This window comes from Gadus morhua, chromosome 20 (genome assembly GCF_902167405.1).
Source record: "Gadus morhua chromosome 20, gadMor3.0, whole genome shotgun sequence".
Taxonomy (NCBI): Eukaryota; Metazoa; Chordata; class Actinopteri; order Gadiformes; family Gadidae; genus Gadus; species Gadus morhua.
In genome coordinates this window covers 22,475,861-22,488,825 of record NC_044067.1, presented here as the reverse complement: position 1 = coordinate 22,488,825, position 12,965 = coordinate 22,475,861, and the positions used below count along the sequence as shown (strand labels likewise).

The window sequence follows — 12,965 nt, the reverse complement described above, 5'->3', positions numbered from 1 at the left end:
TAAAGTCTTTCACAAGCCATAACTTTGTTTCCGTGGTAACGCCTGAGGGCTTGACTAATACCTGGAACAATTATTACCCTCTGGTAAGGTTCTTATGCAACGGAAACGTTGTTCACTCCTCCAGTAAACAGGACGGACCTTAGCTACGACTTGGCAACTGGAGGTATTATAGTCCGCTCAGCTTTGAGCTAGAGAGCTAACGTTATGCATTGTACATATTTATAATTCAACATTTGTCCCAGCCTTTATACCACAGATACTCTAGGGTCTATAGACAGATGGACGCCTAGACTGATACAGACCATGGTATAATTAAAAGTATTTGCATTTAAGTATGCGGAATACGTACTACTTGAGCTTACATGTGTGAGTCTATGTGTGTGAGAGAGTGTGTGCGTGTGTGTGTGTGTGTGTGTGTGTGTGTGTGTGTGTGTGTGTGTGTGTGTGTGTGTGTGTGTGTGTGTGTGTGTGTGTGTGTGTGTGTGTGTGTGCCCGTGTACTGCAGGGGGTCTGTAATGTGGTCTGATTGTGAGCATGCTAGCCAACCCCTATGGCAGATACCCAGCCTGCAGCTATGTCCCTCGTGTAGGGTCATTTTGACCAGATGGTACACACCTGGTCAAGCATACGTTAAAACACACACACGTGCGCAAACAAACACAAACACACATTCAAAGATATGCAGACACATACGCACACATACGCACACATGTGCATGCAGACTCACACAAACACACACACACATGCAAACCAACCCTTTATTCCGCTCTCTGTCTCTCTCTCACAATCAAAGTACAATCGACATCAGTGTGCAAATCCAAAGAAAATCTATTCAGAGATAGTAAGAAGCTTAGGGAGGCCAGCTATGCTACTTTGCCACACAAAATGCCACACACTTAAACCAAGCATACCGATACAACGAACACATGCACAAACATGAACACACACACAAACACCCCCCCCACACCCACTCACACACACACACATCCAATTGGTGCTAAAAGCAGGGCAAGCTCTTTCATCTTGTGCGGTTACTGCCTCATTTACACACCTGACACAGGTTGTCCCTCTGTCAGACCACAGCAAACTTTCCTAACGGAATACCGCTGTAATGGTGTGTAATTGCTTCCTCACCACAGCAATCTACTTTGGCAGATGGGACCACAACTCAAAGGGGAAGGGGAATAGTGCTGCTGGTGAGAGGAAGGGCAGCTGTGGTCGGCCAGGCCAAGACAGAGAGAGAGATAGGTAGACCTTCACCAATGAAACAAACACTTAGAGATGGACAGGGATGCTGAGAGGGTATGCATTAGGCTAGACACATGTGCATTTCAAAGTATAGAGACTGAAATATTGAAAGATTAAAAAAAAAAGAATGCATAGATATATATACTGTATATTTATAAAGAAATACATACATATTTTTTGTCATTCCACCTCCGTACCAGTCAGCCTTCCTCGACTTTGACAAGACCCAGAGGACTCCAGCAATACAGGAAACAGGAATGTAAAGCTGGGACAGCCAAGCTATTGGTTCTACTAGGACACCACCGTTCTGCCTCAAAAACAGACAGGAAAGCAGTTGGCCTGTGTCTTCCTGTCTTCCTCTGCTCCCATCAACATGGAGACGGGCAGTAGCACTGTGTCGTGGAATTATTAAGCCTAATGTTTACATCAAATATATACAAATGATAGGAACCTTGTTAGTGTCATTACTGATCAAAGGCATTAGTAAACATCTTCTACTTGCACCTAGCCTCTCTTGCTATTTCTAATTTAAAAGTGTCAAGGTAGTATGCATTTGCATTGCCACTGGGGCCACGGAGTCTGGCGCTGGGGCCAATCCACTGAGCTCTCTGTATTGTAATTCCTCTAACCGTCTAGCAGCCTTGCAGGCGTGTCCAGTCCTCCCCATAGTGTATTGCAGGTTAACATCGTCTCTCCTGCCATGGCTGACTTCAGCCCTTGCCAATAAACTCAGTATGCTCACTCCCCCTCACCTTGTTGCTGGCCACGATGGGAAAGTTTCCATATAAGAATCATGTACACCCATTGTCTCATCTCTTGTATGCTTGGTAAATCGCTGCCTCTATCTTCCCATGGTCACGCTCTAAATTTAAATGGACTTTGCTGTTAGAAGTGTCCTAAAAATAAGTTATTCGATATGATTCCCACATGCATGAATCTAGGTGTGTGTATGTGTGCGTGCCAGGCATGCAAATGGGTCAGGGTACTGGAGTCCATGAGGTGATGGTCTGAATGCTGTGCGTTGGCCGTGCGTTTGAGTGTACGTTCAGACGTCAGCTGAATAGCTGTTCCATGCAGCCGGCCATCTTTAAACTAAACAGGTCTAAACCATTACCATGGTGAGATCCTCCAGGTACAAAGGTTAGCATTTCACAATGAATCAGTCTGGCCTGGGCAGCGAGTTAATCCACACATGGCCTAATGTCGTTGCAGGAACATATTTCTGTTTACTGTTAAACATCATTATTTAGTCTCTCTTTCAGATGAAACCATTTTGATTGGTCTGTTGATTTCTACTCGTTCTTCGGCTGCGGCCCTCCCTGTCCATCATTAACTGAAAGTCCCTCCCCCAGTGCTGATTGGTCCTGTCCTTTCTACACTTTTGGAAAGGCTCTCAACAAGCAGACAGACAGAATGAGAACTAAGAAGATCAGAACGTCTCATGTGGTGTCAAACGGGATTCAGAGACAAATTGTGAGAATGCACACTTTTTAGCCAGATCACCAGAAGGACAAAGTAGGGAGAGAGAGGGTAGAAATGACCATATTAGGAAAGAAGGAAAGTAGGTACACCCTCACTCAAGATGCATGTGGTGATAGGATCCCAGCAGTGTCACTTTCTACCATTTCTCTCCATCTCTCACACCCACCCACCCACATTAATTACACTATATGTATGTATTGTGTTACCGATATGCCACTTTGAGGGAAAGAAGTAGGGGGTGCCATTAGAAATTACACTCATGTAGATTTCCCATTTTGCACCAAGAGACACCAGTTACATAAGGGCCTCACGAAGGTCGGGAAGTCAAACCTGGTCCAACACTGCCCTCTAGAGTCGAATAGGATTAACTGAAACTCCCAGTGTATTTTTGCAATCAGTACGCGTTCTAGTTTACAATAGATCATCAATTTACTGAAATGTAGTTTGTTAGTGATAACAACCTTTTTGGTAATAGTACTAATAATTAACCCAATTCATTGGATGAGCTGAATTGGCTAAACAATGTTTTGGTACATCACAATATAATAATGAATACATGACAAATTATAATCATTCATAGTATTTATACAATTATTTTATGTATCGTTAGTTTCATATAAATGCATCAATTTAACACATTTCTATTTTTTTTGCCCGAAACGTCATGACATTTTCCCATCTGCTTTCTTGCAGACTAATCAACTGGTTGTCAACTCTGCATCCTCTGCATACGGGTGTGTGTGCGTTCACATACAGGTGTACGTATTTGCGTGTGTGCGCTTGTCTGCGCTCAGCCCATTGTTTGCAAACATGAACGGACCACAAGGCCACATAGACATGCTTCACAAGCTCCCAGGCTGTCACATGTCATCCGAGCTGGCCAATGAGAGTCCGTCTTCACCCGGGGGGCCGGGAGTTGTCCTGGCAGCCGCAGAAGGGGAAGGTCCCGCAGCACGGCTGTAACCAGGGCTTCCACAGGATGTGGTCCCAGGACATCTGGTTGGGGACGCCGTGCTCGGGGCCCTGAGTCCGGGGCCCCCTGGTCACAGGGCCCTCGTTCAGGGTGCCCTCGGTTAGGTGCCCCCCAGGCAGGGTGCCCCGGTGTACCGCCACAGCCTCGTCCACGCGCCGCAGGACCTCGGCGAATCTGCGCTCGTTGGCGGGGCTGAGGGGGCGGGACTCGGTGGGGTCGTGGAGGAGGTCGTAGACCAGCGGGGGGTCGTGGGAGGTCACTTGATCGCCGTAACAGGAGCAGAACTCCTGGTCGGAGCAGCCGCCCGTGCCCGCCGGGGAGAAGACGGGCGTGACGTAGTGAACCTTGAAGACGGAGTCGCCTGGAGACAAGGACAAATAGGCTTCATGGCTGGAGACCACAGCTCCTCAGGGGATTCACACCAGCAACCTGCTTTGTTTCTTCAATAAATGGCATTTTATTACTTATATGATTTTAATATTTAATTTTTTTATCTGGCGAGGTCAAAGAATGACAGAAATAGTCATTCATGATAAATAAAGAACTTTCTCATTCTCCGATTATCACTTCAAATCACAGCGGCTGCCCTTACATGACCCTTGACCTTAGTCATTCATCCTGGCTCCTAGCAAGCTCATGGCTACGGTGTTAGGCTCTGTCGGGACCACGGCCCCGACCTCAGGGCCCGAGCGGGGCTGAGGCTGGTGTCCTCTGAGTGGAAGGGAGGGACTCACAGTCAGGGGGCTGCCAGCGCACGGCGTGGAGGTAGCTGCCGCAGTAGTGCAACATGAACTGGTGCTCCGAGCGCCGGCTCCGCCCCTCCAGCAGCGGCATGAGGTCATGGCCGTCCAGCGGCCTGAGGGGACACAACACAGCGTGGTGAAGACCCCCGCTCCCCTCATGGTGCCCTGCTCAGAGGCTGAATAATGCTCATCCGTTCATTGCAAACCAGCCGCCATTACCCCCTTGTCAGGTCAGATCTGCTTTTATTGGTCCTTTTATTCGATAAAAACACCTCTACACCATCTAACTACACCCACTAACCCCACCCTCTCTATCAGGTAAAACACCTCCTCACCTAACTACACCTACTAACCCCACCCTCTCTACCAGGTAAAACACCTCTACACCTAACTACACCTACTAACCCCACCCTCTCTACCAGGTAAAACACCTCTACACCTAACTACACCCACTAACCCCACCCTCTCTACCAGGTAAAACACCTCTACACCTAACTACACCCACTAACCCCACCCTCTCTACCAGGTAAAACACCTCTTCCCCTTACTACACCCACTAACCCGATCCTCTCTGAGGGCCAGGTAAAACGCCTCTTTCCAGAGACGGTAATAAGTGCAATCGGTCCAAATAGGCAGAGGTACAATAGTAGCACAACTAAAGTCTTTATAAAGTTATCAGAAAATAGATGGGAAATGAGGAATATGGTGAGCGTTGAGCGGTTTAATCAATAATACAACAGTGATCTAACCCTTTCTCACCCCCCCTCCTACCTGTCCGCCTCCGTGTCCTGGGCCAGGTGCCTGAGGGTGGGGTACAGGTCCATGAGGCTGGTGGGCTGGTCAACCACCCGGCCCGCCGGCAGCCTTCCCGGCCAGCGGAAAATACCCGGGACCCGGATCCCCCCCTCCCAACCCCCCATGGCCTTGCCCCCTGCAGGGACAGAGAGAGGGGATAAGCTTCCCCCTGCTAGCGTGCTGCGGTGGTGTGCTGATGACAGATGACTGGTGATGACACCAACAGCCGGTTTACAGTAACACAGACACATGTGTACTGCCAGAGGACAAGAGAGCCACTGCAAGGCACATCTGCATTCAATGCACTCCCACTTATGCATATTTATCTCAGGACAATTCATATGTATCACACACAACACTAGTTCTGATGTCTGGATGGTTCCTAACATCCTCATACAAAGACAGAAATAGGGGAATCTGCATTGAGTTATAATGCACCCTAACTCTGAGGCGGGCAAATTCAGAAACTCAAGTACTCAAGGCTTTTAAAGGTTATTTGCTGTTAACCGTGTCAATATTGGTGAACACGTTGATTGATGCGTCTAGGTTTGTAGGGTCTTTTGTGATATTTTTTGTCTGTATAATTGTTTCAGGGCTCTCTTGCTGAAGAGATGTGCCCACCTGCAGGAGAAATGAACCAAAGGTTAAAGTCAGCTGATCCATTGAAGTTTATTTTATTCTATTCATTAGAAGTATTATTTAAAGGTTGAATTAGTAGTTCAATAACACAAAGAGAAATTGCACAGCAGTCAATTAAGATTTTATAATGTATGTTGTTTTTTATCTTAAGTTGATTGCAATTTCTATAATTCTTTGTAAATTCTGCTTTATAGGCCTCAAAGTGTCTTAAGATTTGCCACAAACTAAAATCTAGAACCTCTGTCTCTTCTGCTTTGGTGTTCCCTTCTGAATACGGACAGAAAGCAGAGAAGAGCTTTATAACCCACAAACCTCACCTTACAGATACCGTTGGAAAGTCTCACCTTTATAAAAACTGTTCCATTCTGAAGCCTCACCTTTACAAAAACTGTTCCATTCTGAAGCCTCACCCTTAGAAAAACTGTTCCATTGGGAAGCCTCACCTTAATAAAAGCTGTTCCATTGGGAAGCACTGTCTTTATAAAAACTGTTCCATTGGGATTCCCCACCTTTATAAAAACTGTTCCTTTGGGTAGCCTCACCTTTATAAAAACTGTTCCATTCTGAAGCCTCACCTTTATAAATCCCGTTCCAGCCGCCCCGTTGCGGGTCTTCTATGTGTCCGCCGTGGTCTGAGGTGAAGTACATCATGGTGTTGTTGGCCAGCCCCAGTGAATCAACCGTCTCAGTCACTTGACCTGCACAGGAGAGGTAACCTCAGACATTTAGAGGCCCATATAAATTCCATATTTATCACAAATATGTCTTGAAACGGGGCCAGAACTTGCATTAGGTAGAATGATTTGTGCATGTTGTAAACAGGAGCTTCTAATATTCATATCACTTTCTTTCCCTCTGCATCTCCAACTTACGTCAGGAATATGCATCAAATCCCACTAAAATTATGTATGGGAACCTCTGCCATCATCTTTATTTGACCTGAGGTTAGCTTGATGGTGTGAGTGTTAAAGCGGCCAGGCTAATGCAGCAGCGCTTTGAGCATCCATAAATTACTTCACCTGTCTGACCGCCACAGAGGATAAGGTTACACTGGGCGGTTAGTTTAAACAAGATTGCAGTACATATTATGGCAGACTTCACTGCATCAAATGTGGATGACCCCTCATCTGAGAAACGAGACATTTCCACAAACACAATCACACACACACACCTATAATCCAGTCCATTTCCTCAACATTGTCACCATAGACACCGTGGCGACTTTTGCCAGCGAAGGCGGGGCTATTGAAGAGTGGCGTGTGAACGTGAGCCAATGAAAAGAAGAGGAGAAACGGCTGATGGGCATTCCTGCGGAGGGAATTATAAATCACTTAAGAACTTCATCCTGATTAAACATGTCCATGGCTTATTACTTGAGGAGCCTACATTGCCTAGTACTCTCTTTAGTGCTCATAAATTTAAGAAAATCGAAAATATGAAACTTAAATGATATTGATATAGAGCGCAACAGTGACCGCTTTATTAAACAGTTATGGTTCCAGAAGTAAATTTCCCATTTATTTTCTCCATTGACATTTCATAAAATCGTTATATAAAGAGTTTTAAGCCTGGAACAAAGCAGTGGCGTAGCCATATGGGCCACGCCAATCAAAATCACTATGGAGAAAATGAATGGGATTTTTCCTTTTTGGAACCACACTGTTGCTCTCTATTAGTCCTACAGATGTACTAATACCTGGAACGTTTACCTTGATATGAAGTGTTGGGCCTCGTTCAGCATCCTCTCAGCCAGGGTCTCCATCACCAGCGGCTGCTCCACCACCTCCTGGTTCCTCATGACGATGCAGTTCCAGGTCTGCAGGAAGCGGAAGGGGACGTACCACACAGCCACCCCCCCAGCGGTGAGGCAGGTCAGTGCGACCAGGAGACCAACGCTGACACTCAGGAGGCCCAGCGCACGAAGACACACCTGAACCAGGAATCCAAACACACCCCCATAAGAAACACAGCCCGACCCACTACACACCACCTGCGACACAAGGAGACACACACGTCCCAACAGGGGTGAACAGTCCAGATAAGCTGCAGAAATGCCAAAGACATTTAGAAAGGATTAACCTTTTCAAAACAGATTTGGTTGATCTTTTTTTTTTTCTTATGTCAGTGGTCCCGCTGGGTTGTGCCCCGTCTGTCCAACCTGGGGAGCAGGGGAAGCTGCACAGGTCCCAGAGTTTATCCGAAGCCCTGATTCCATCATGGTGTGCAGCCTTGAGACCCTTCTGATCGCATGACCTCAGGTTGTGTTCCATGGATCGGTCTGATTACATGACCTCACGTTGTGTTTCTGTCCACGGATCAGTCTGATCACATGACCTCACGTTGTGTTTCATTAAACAGATCGTTCTGATCACATGACCTCATGTTGAATCTCACTTAACAGATCGTTCTGATCACATCAAGAGAGCCGTCACACAACGCATCAACGCATCACACAACATGTCAACCTCCCAACCCATAACAAAGGTCACATTCTGGATTTAATCTGCTGCACTGACATCACTCCCACTAACATTGATGTCATTGATTTCCCCATCTCTGAGCACAAAGCTGTACTTTTTGACATTCATACCCAACTACACAAAACCAAGGAACAACGGACCATCTCCTTCAGAAACATCAAACTTATCAACACCACAGACCTCTCCACCATGATCAGCTCCTAACCCAACCCTCCCCCAGCTTCCTCCCTGACTGACCTGGTGACTCACTACAATAACTGCCTCTCCTCCTCCCTCACCACCCTGGCCCCCCTGAAAACCCGCTCAGTCTCATTCACCCACACTGCTCCCTGGTTCACTCCTCATCTGCGCCAGCTCAAAGCCACTGGTCGTCGACTGGAGCGACTCTACAATAAAACTCAACTCACTGTACACCGCCAAATGTATTCGGACCACCTCCATCACTACAAGAATGCCCTCACCACTGCCAAAACCTCATACTACTCCAACCTCATCAACACTGGTACAGGCAACAGCAGAGTCCTCTTCTTAACAGTCAGCCACTTACTTCAGCCTCCTAAATCTCTCCCTCCAGACATTTCCACCACCCAATGCACTGCGTTCCTTGACTTCTTCAGCTCTAAAATCAACACCATTCACCAACAACTGGCCTCATCTCGCACCCCCTCTGATGACCCACCCTGGATGATCACCTCTGGCCAACCTCTCATCAGCTCCCTCTCTGACTTCACCCTAGTAACAGAACAGACCGTTTCAGAACTCATCCGCAAAGCCAAAACCACCACCTGTCAGCTCGATCCTCTTCCCACCTCCCTTGTCAAAGCATGTCTTCCGTCCATCTCCCCCATGATCACCAACATAATTAACTCCTCCCTCACTACTGGTACTGTACCCCCCACTCTCAAGCTGGTGTTGTGGGATTTCTATTAACAACTTATCTAATTCACTTCAACTAGCTAAAAAGCAAGAGGAATCGGGGAGTCCAGGTCAAGTATAGATGGAGAGTTTATTGCCACCCGCAAACGAGAGACAACAAAGCTGAATGGTATTCGCGAATACACACTACTGAATGAATCCCAGACAGCTCCTTATATCCCCGAATTTTACACAATACAAAGTTGGACTTTCATCAAATATAGAATTTCCCATCAGGGTCATACTGTGTGGATGTCAGCATACTCCTATGTCTTCTGAATCCCAATGTGACCTTAGAACATATATTATCCTTATACAAACAGAGATGATGCACATGTGTGAATGTAAGCATTGTCTTCAGAGAGTACATCAATATGGGAGTAGACTGGACTCTCTGACTGATGTATCACATGGCCCATCAGGTGAGAATATCCTGGACCCACTCACTGGTGTCACATGGCACACAACATCTAGGTTAGAGGTGATCAGCTCTTCTCCACCATTAAAGTATATATATGATATGTAGGCCTAATAATAATCATAGTTTAACATAGAATGTAAGGTTAATTTCTACCACACTGGCTGCCATCACTCCCATCCTAAAAAAACCTGGTGCTGACCCAACTGACCTTAACCATTACCGGCCCATCGCCAATCTCCCTTTCATCTCCAAAACACTTGAAAGGGTGGTTGCCGCACAACTACAGTCCCACCTCGACACTAACAATCTCCACGAACCGTTCAATCTGGCTTCCGTCCAAAACACAGCACTGAAACAGCCCTAGTCAAAATCACCAACGACCTCCTCCTTGCAGCCGACTCTGGATTACACACCATTCTCATCCTCCTCGATCTCAGCGCAGCATTCGACACCATCTCTCACCCTCTGCTTTTGGACCGCCTAGCTGGTATTGGGATCACTGGTGCTGCACTCTCCTGGTTTACATCCTACCTCACCGGCAGTCAACAATTTGTTCAACTAAGCAACCACAAGTCTGGGTGTTCAGGTGTCTCACTGAGCGTCCCCCAGGGGTCAGTCTTGGGTCCACTCCTCTTCACCACTTACCCCTCCTCCCGCTGGGCACACTCCTCCATCACCATGGGGTCCATTTTCATTGCTACGGTGACGACACACAGGTCTACATCTCCACCAAACCCACCGCTGCCATCCCCCCCACCTCCCTCATCACGTGCTTGGAAGAGATCCGGAGCTGGTTGAGCAGGAACTTCCTGAAACTCAATGGAAACAAGACCGAGGCCCTGCTCATCGGATCCAAATCCACCCTCACTAAATCACAACACACCCCAGCTCCACTCATAATTATCGATGGATTCCCAGTACCCTTCTCCTCCAAAGTCAAGAGCCTCGGCGTCATCCTGGACAACACCCTCTCATTCGCACCCCATATTCACAACATCACCCGGACTGCATTCTTCCACCTCCGCAACATCGCCAGACTCCGCCCATTACTGACCCAATCCAGCGCTGAAATCCTAGTTCACTCATTTGTCACATCACGCATAGACTACTGCAACGCCCTCCTCACCGGACTCCCCACCAAACTTATCAACAGACTGCAGATCATTCAGAACTCAGCCGCCCGGATCATCACCCGCACCAAATCATCTGACCACATCACCCCTGTCCTCATTCAACTTCACTGGCTCCCAGTACACTACCGCATCCAATACAAAACCCTACTCCTCACCTACAAAGCTCTCCACAACCTAGCCCCCAGTTATCTCTGCGACCTCCTCCAAGAATACACTCCCTCCCGCTCCCTCCGCTCAACCTCTGCTGGACTACTATGTATCCCCACATCACGACTCACTTCAATGGGTGCCCGGTCATTCAGCTGTTCAGCACCCAGCATTTATTTATTTATTTATTTATTTATTTATTCCACAATGTCTTGCTTTTTAAAAAATGTATGATGACTATATGCTCTGTAAGGTGACCTTGGGTGTCTTGAAAGGCGCCTCTAAATTAAATGTATTATTGGGTGTCAAGCAACTACGTTGCGAGACAACCTATTGTTTTTGTATGAGTTCTTATTATTATTACGCTGCCATGGGAGTCAATGGCAGCCCATAGAACCGCTTGGCGAAAAGTTGTGAAATTTGGCACACTGGTTCAGGACAGCCCCATTAGCCCATTAAGCCAATCTCAGGTTGCTAGCCCAACAGCTCTAGCGCCACCAACAGGTCAAAGTTGCACATGCATTCATGTTCATAACTTTCGACCTATTTGACTAATTTTCACAAACCAGGTATCATTGGATTCCTTGAACCAAGCCCAGTTCAACACACCCTATGACGTCATTGCGCCATGACGTATATGTCCGCCATCTTGGTTTATGTCAAAAACCTTCAAAGTGCTACTTCTATCGCAAATCTTGTCCAATCATCTCGGAACTTGGCACACATGATCTTCTGGCCATGCTTGATAAAAAACATCGAATAGATTTGTCAAATTCAAAACCGTTTGCCCGCTAAAGCCAATCAAATCCGCCAAACCGGATGCAAGCCCATATCTCAGCAGCCCTTTGACATATCATAACCAACCTTGGTACATAGACCCATGACCCCATAAAGGTGACACTGAATAAATCTGGTGAGATTTGACCTCTAGGGGGCGCTGTTATTAATGTCGATGTGTTTTGACTCCTCTCTCTTCACATGAGTACATTTAAAACTTATTTTCAATGTCTAGTGATACTATCAGACCTCCCCGTATAGCTAGTATATTATTTCTTGCAGAAATATCCGCGACAGCCAATGATATTCGACCGCGAAGCCGCCAAACCGGAAACACGCCAATATCTCAGCAGCCCTTTGACATATCATAACCAAACTTTATACATAGACCCATAACATCATCAGGGGGACACTCAATGAATTTGGTGACCATTGACCTATAGGGGGCGCTATAATTAATGAAGACGTGTTTTAACTTCTCTCTCTTCACATGAGTACATTTCAAACTTATTTTTAATGTCTGAGGATACTGCCAGACCTCCTTATGTAGCTTATGAATTATTTCTCATTGCAACATCAAAACTTGGCCGCTATGTTGAAAGTTGTCAAAATCAGTTGAAAATTTCCACAGGCCACAAATTATGTCTGTGTTGTCTCTCCTGGCACTCATTTAATATTCTTACATTGATTTCTTAAATATGTATATGTAAAAACGGATGTGAATAATTACTTTACGGTTAAAATAAGCCAATGTATAAATTCCGATTATTTTGCCATTTTAGGTTTGCGATTATGTCACTTCCGGTTTAGTCACTTCCTGTGACGTCATTTCCTGTTAAAAATCTTACCTCTGTAGAAGGAATGGCTGACATGTGCATCTTCTGATTGTAATCCGCTAGCATCCACATGAAAGCATCTAAGAGGCAATGCCGTAAGTTTGTTTAATCAATGCAAGACATGTTTAAGATAATATATTAGAGTGGATTTAGTTAAAAATAATGTTTGATGTGTTGTTAAAAACGTTTTGGTTAGCAATTGTGTACAAACTAAAATCAATGCAATTGGCATCAGAACGTCTTCATACAGTGTTAGACAGTTTATATTATTATTTACAACTATGTACAACATGCTGTTTAGTCAAATGTACATTCAGTATTTTTGTATTCTTTTATTTGCAGTTTTCACCGTCTGTTAATGAGGAATTGTGACAGT

At 46.0% G+C, this 12,965-nt stretch overlaps 1 protein-coding gene across 3 annotated transcripts in view; it reads right to left on the bottom strand.

Annotated features, from left to right (window-relative positions):
- Positions 1-3,297: 3,297 nt before the first annotated feature.
- Positions 3,298-12,965, bottom strand: part of arsh (arylsulfatase H) — a 60,034-nt gene continuing 50,366 nt past the window's right edge. For all 3 annotated transcript variants that reach the window (XM_030343874.1, XM_030343875.1, XM_030343873.1), the window contains 6 exons: positions 7,590-7,810; positions 7,052-7,188; positions 6,456-6,578; positions 5,218-5,377; positions 4,438-4,559; positions 3,298-4,064 (listed from right to left, as the gene is read on the bottom strand). In XM_030343874.1, coding sequence (XP_030199734.1) covers positions 3,628-4,064; positions 4,438-4,559; positions 5,218-5,377; positions 6,456-6,578; positions 7,052-7,188; positions 7,590-7,810 — 1,200 coding nt within the window. In that variant the 3' untranslated portion in view covers positions 3,298-3,627. The remainder of the gene's footprint in view (positions 4,065-4,437; positions 4,560-5,217; positions 5,378-6,455; positions 6,579-7,051; positions 7,189-7,589; positions 7,811-12,965) is intronic.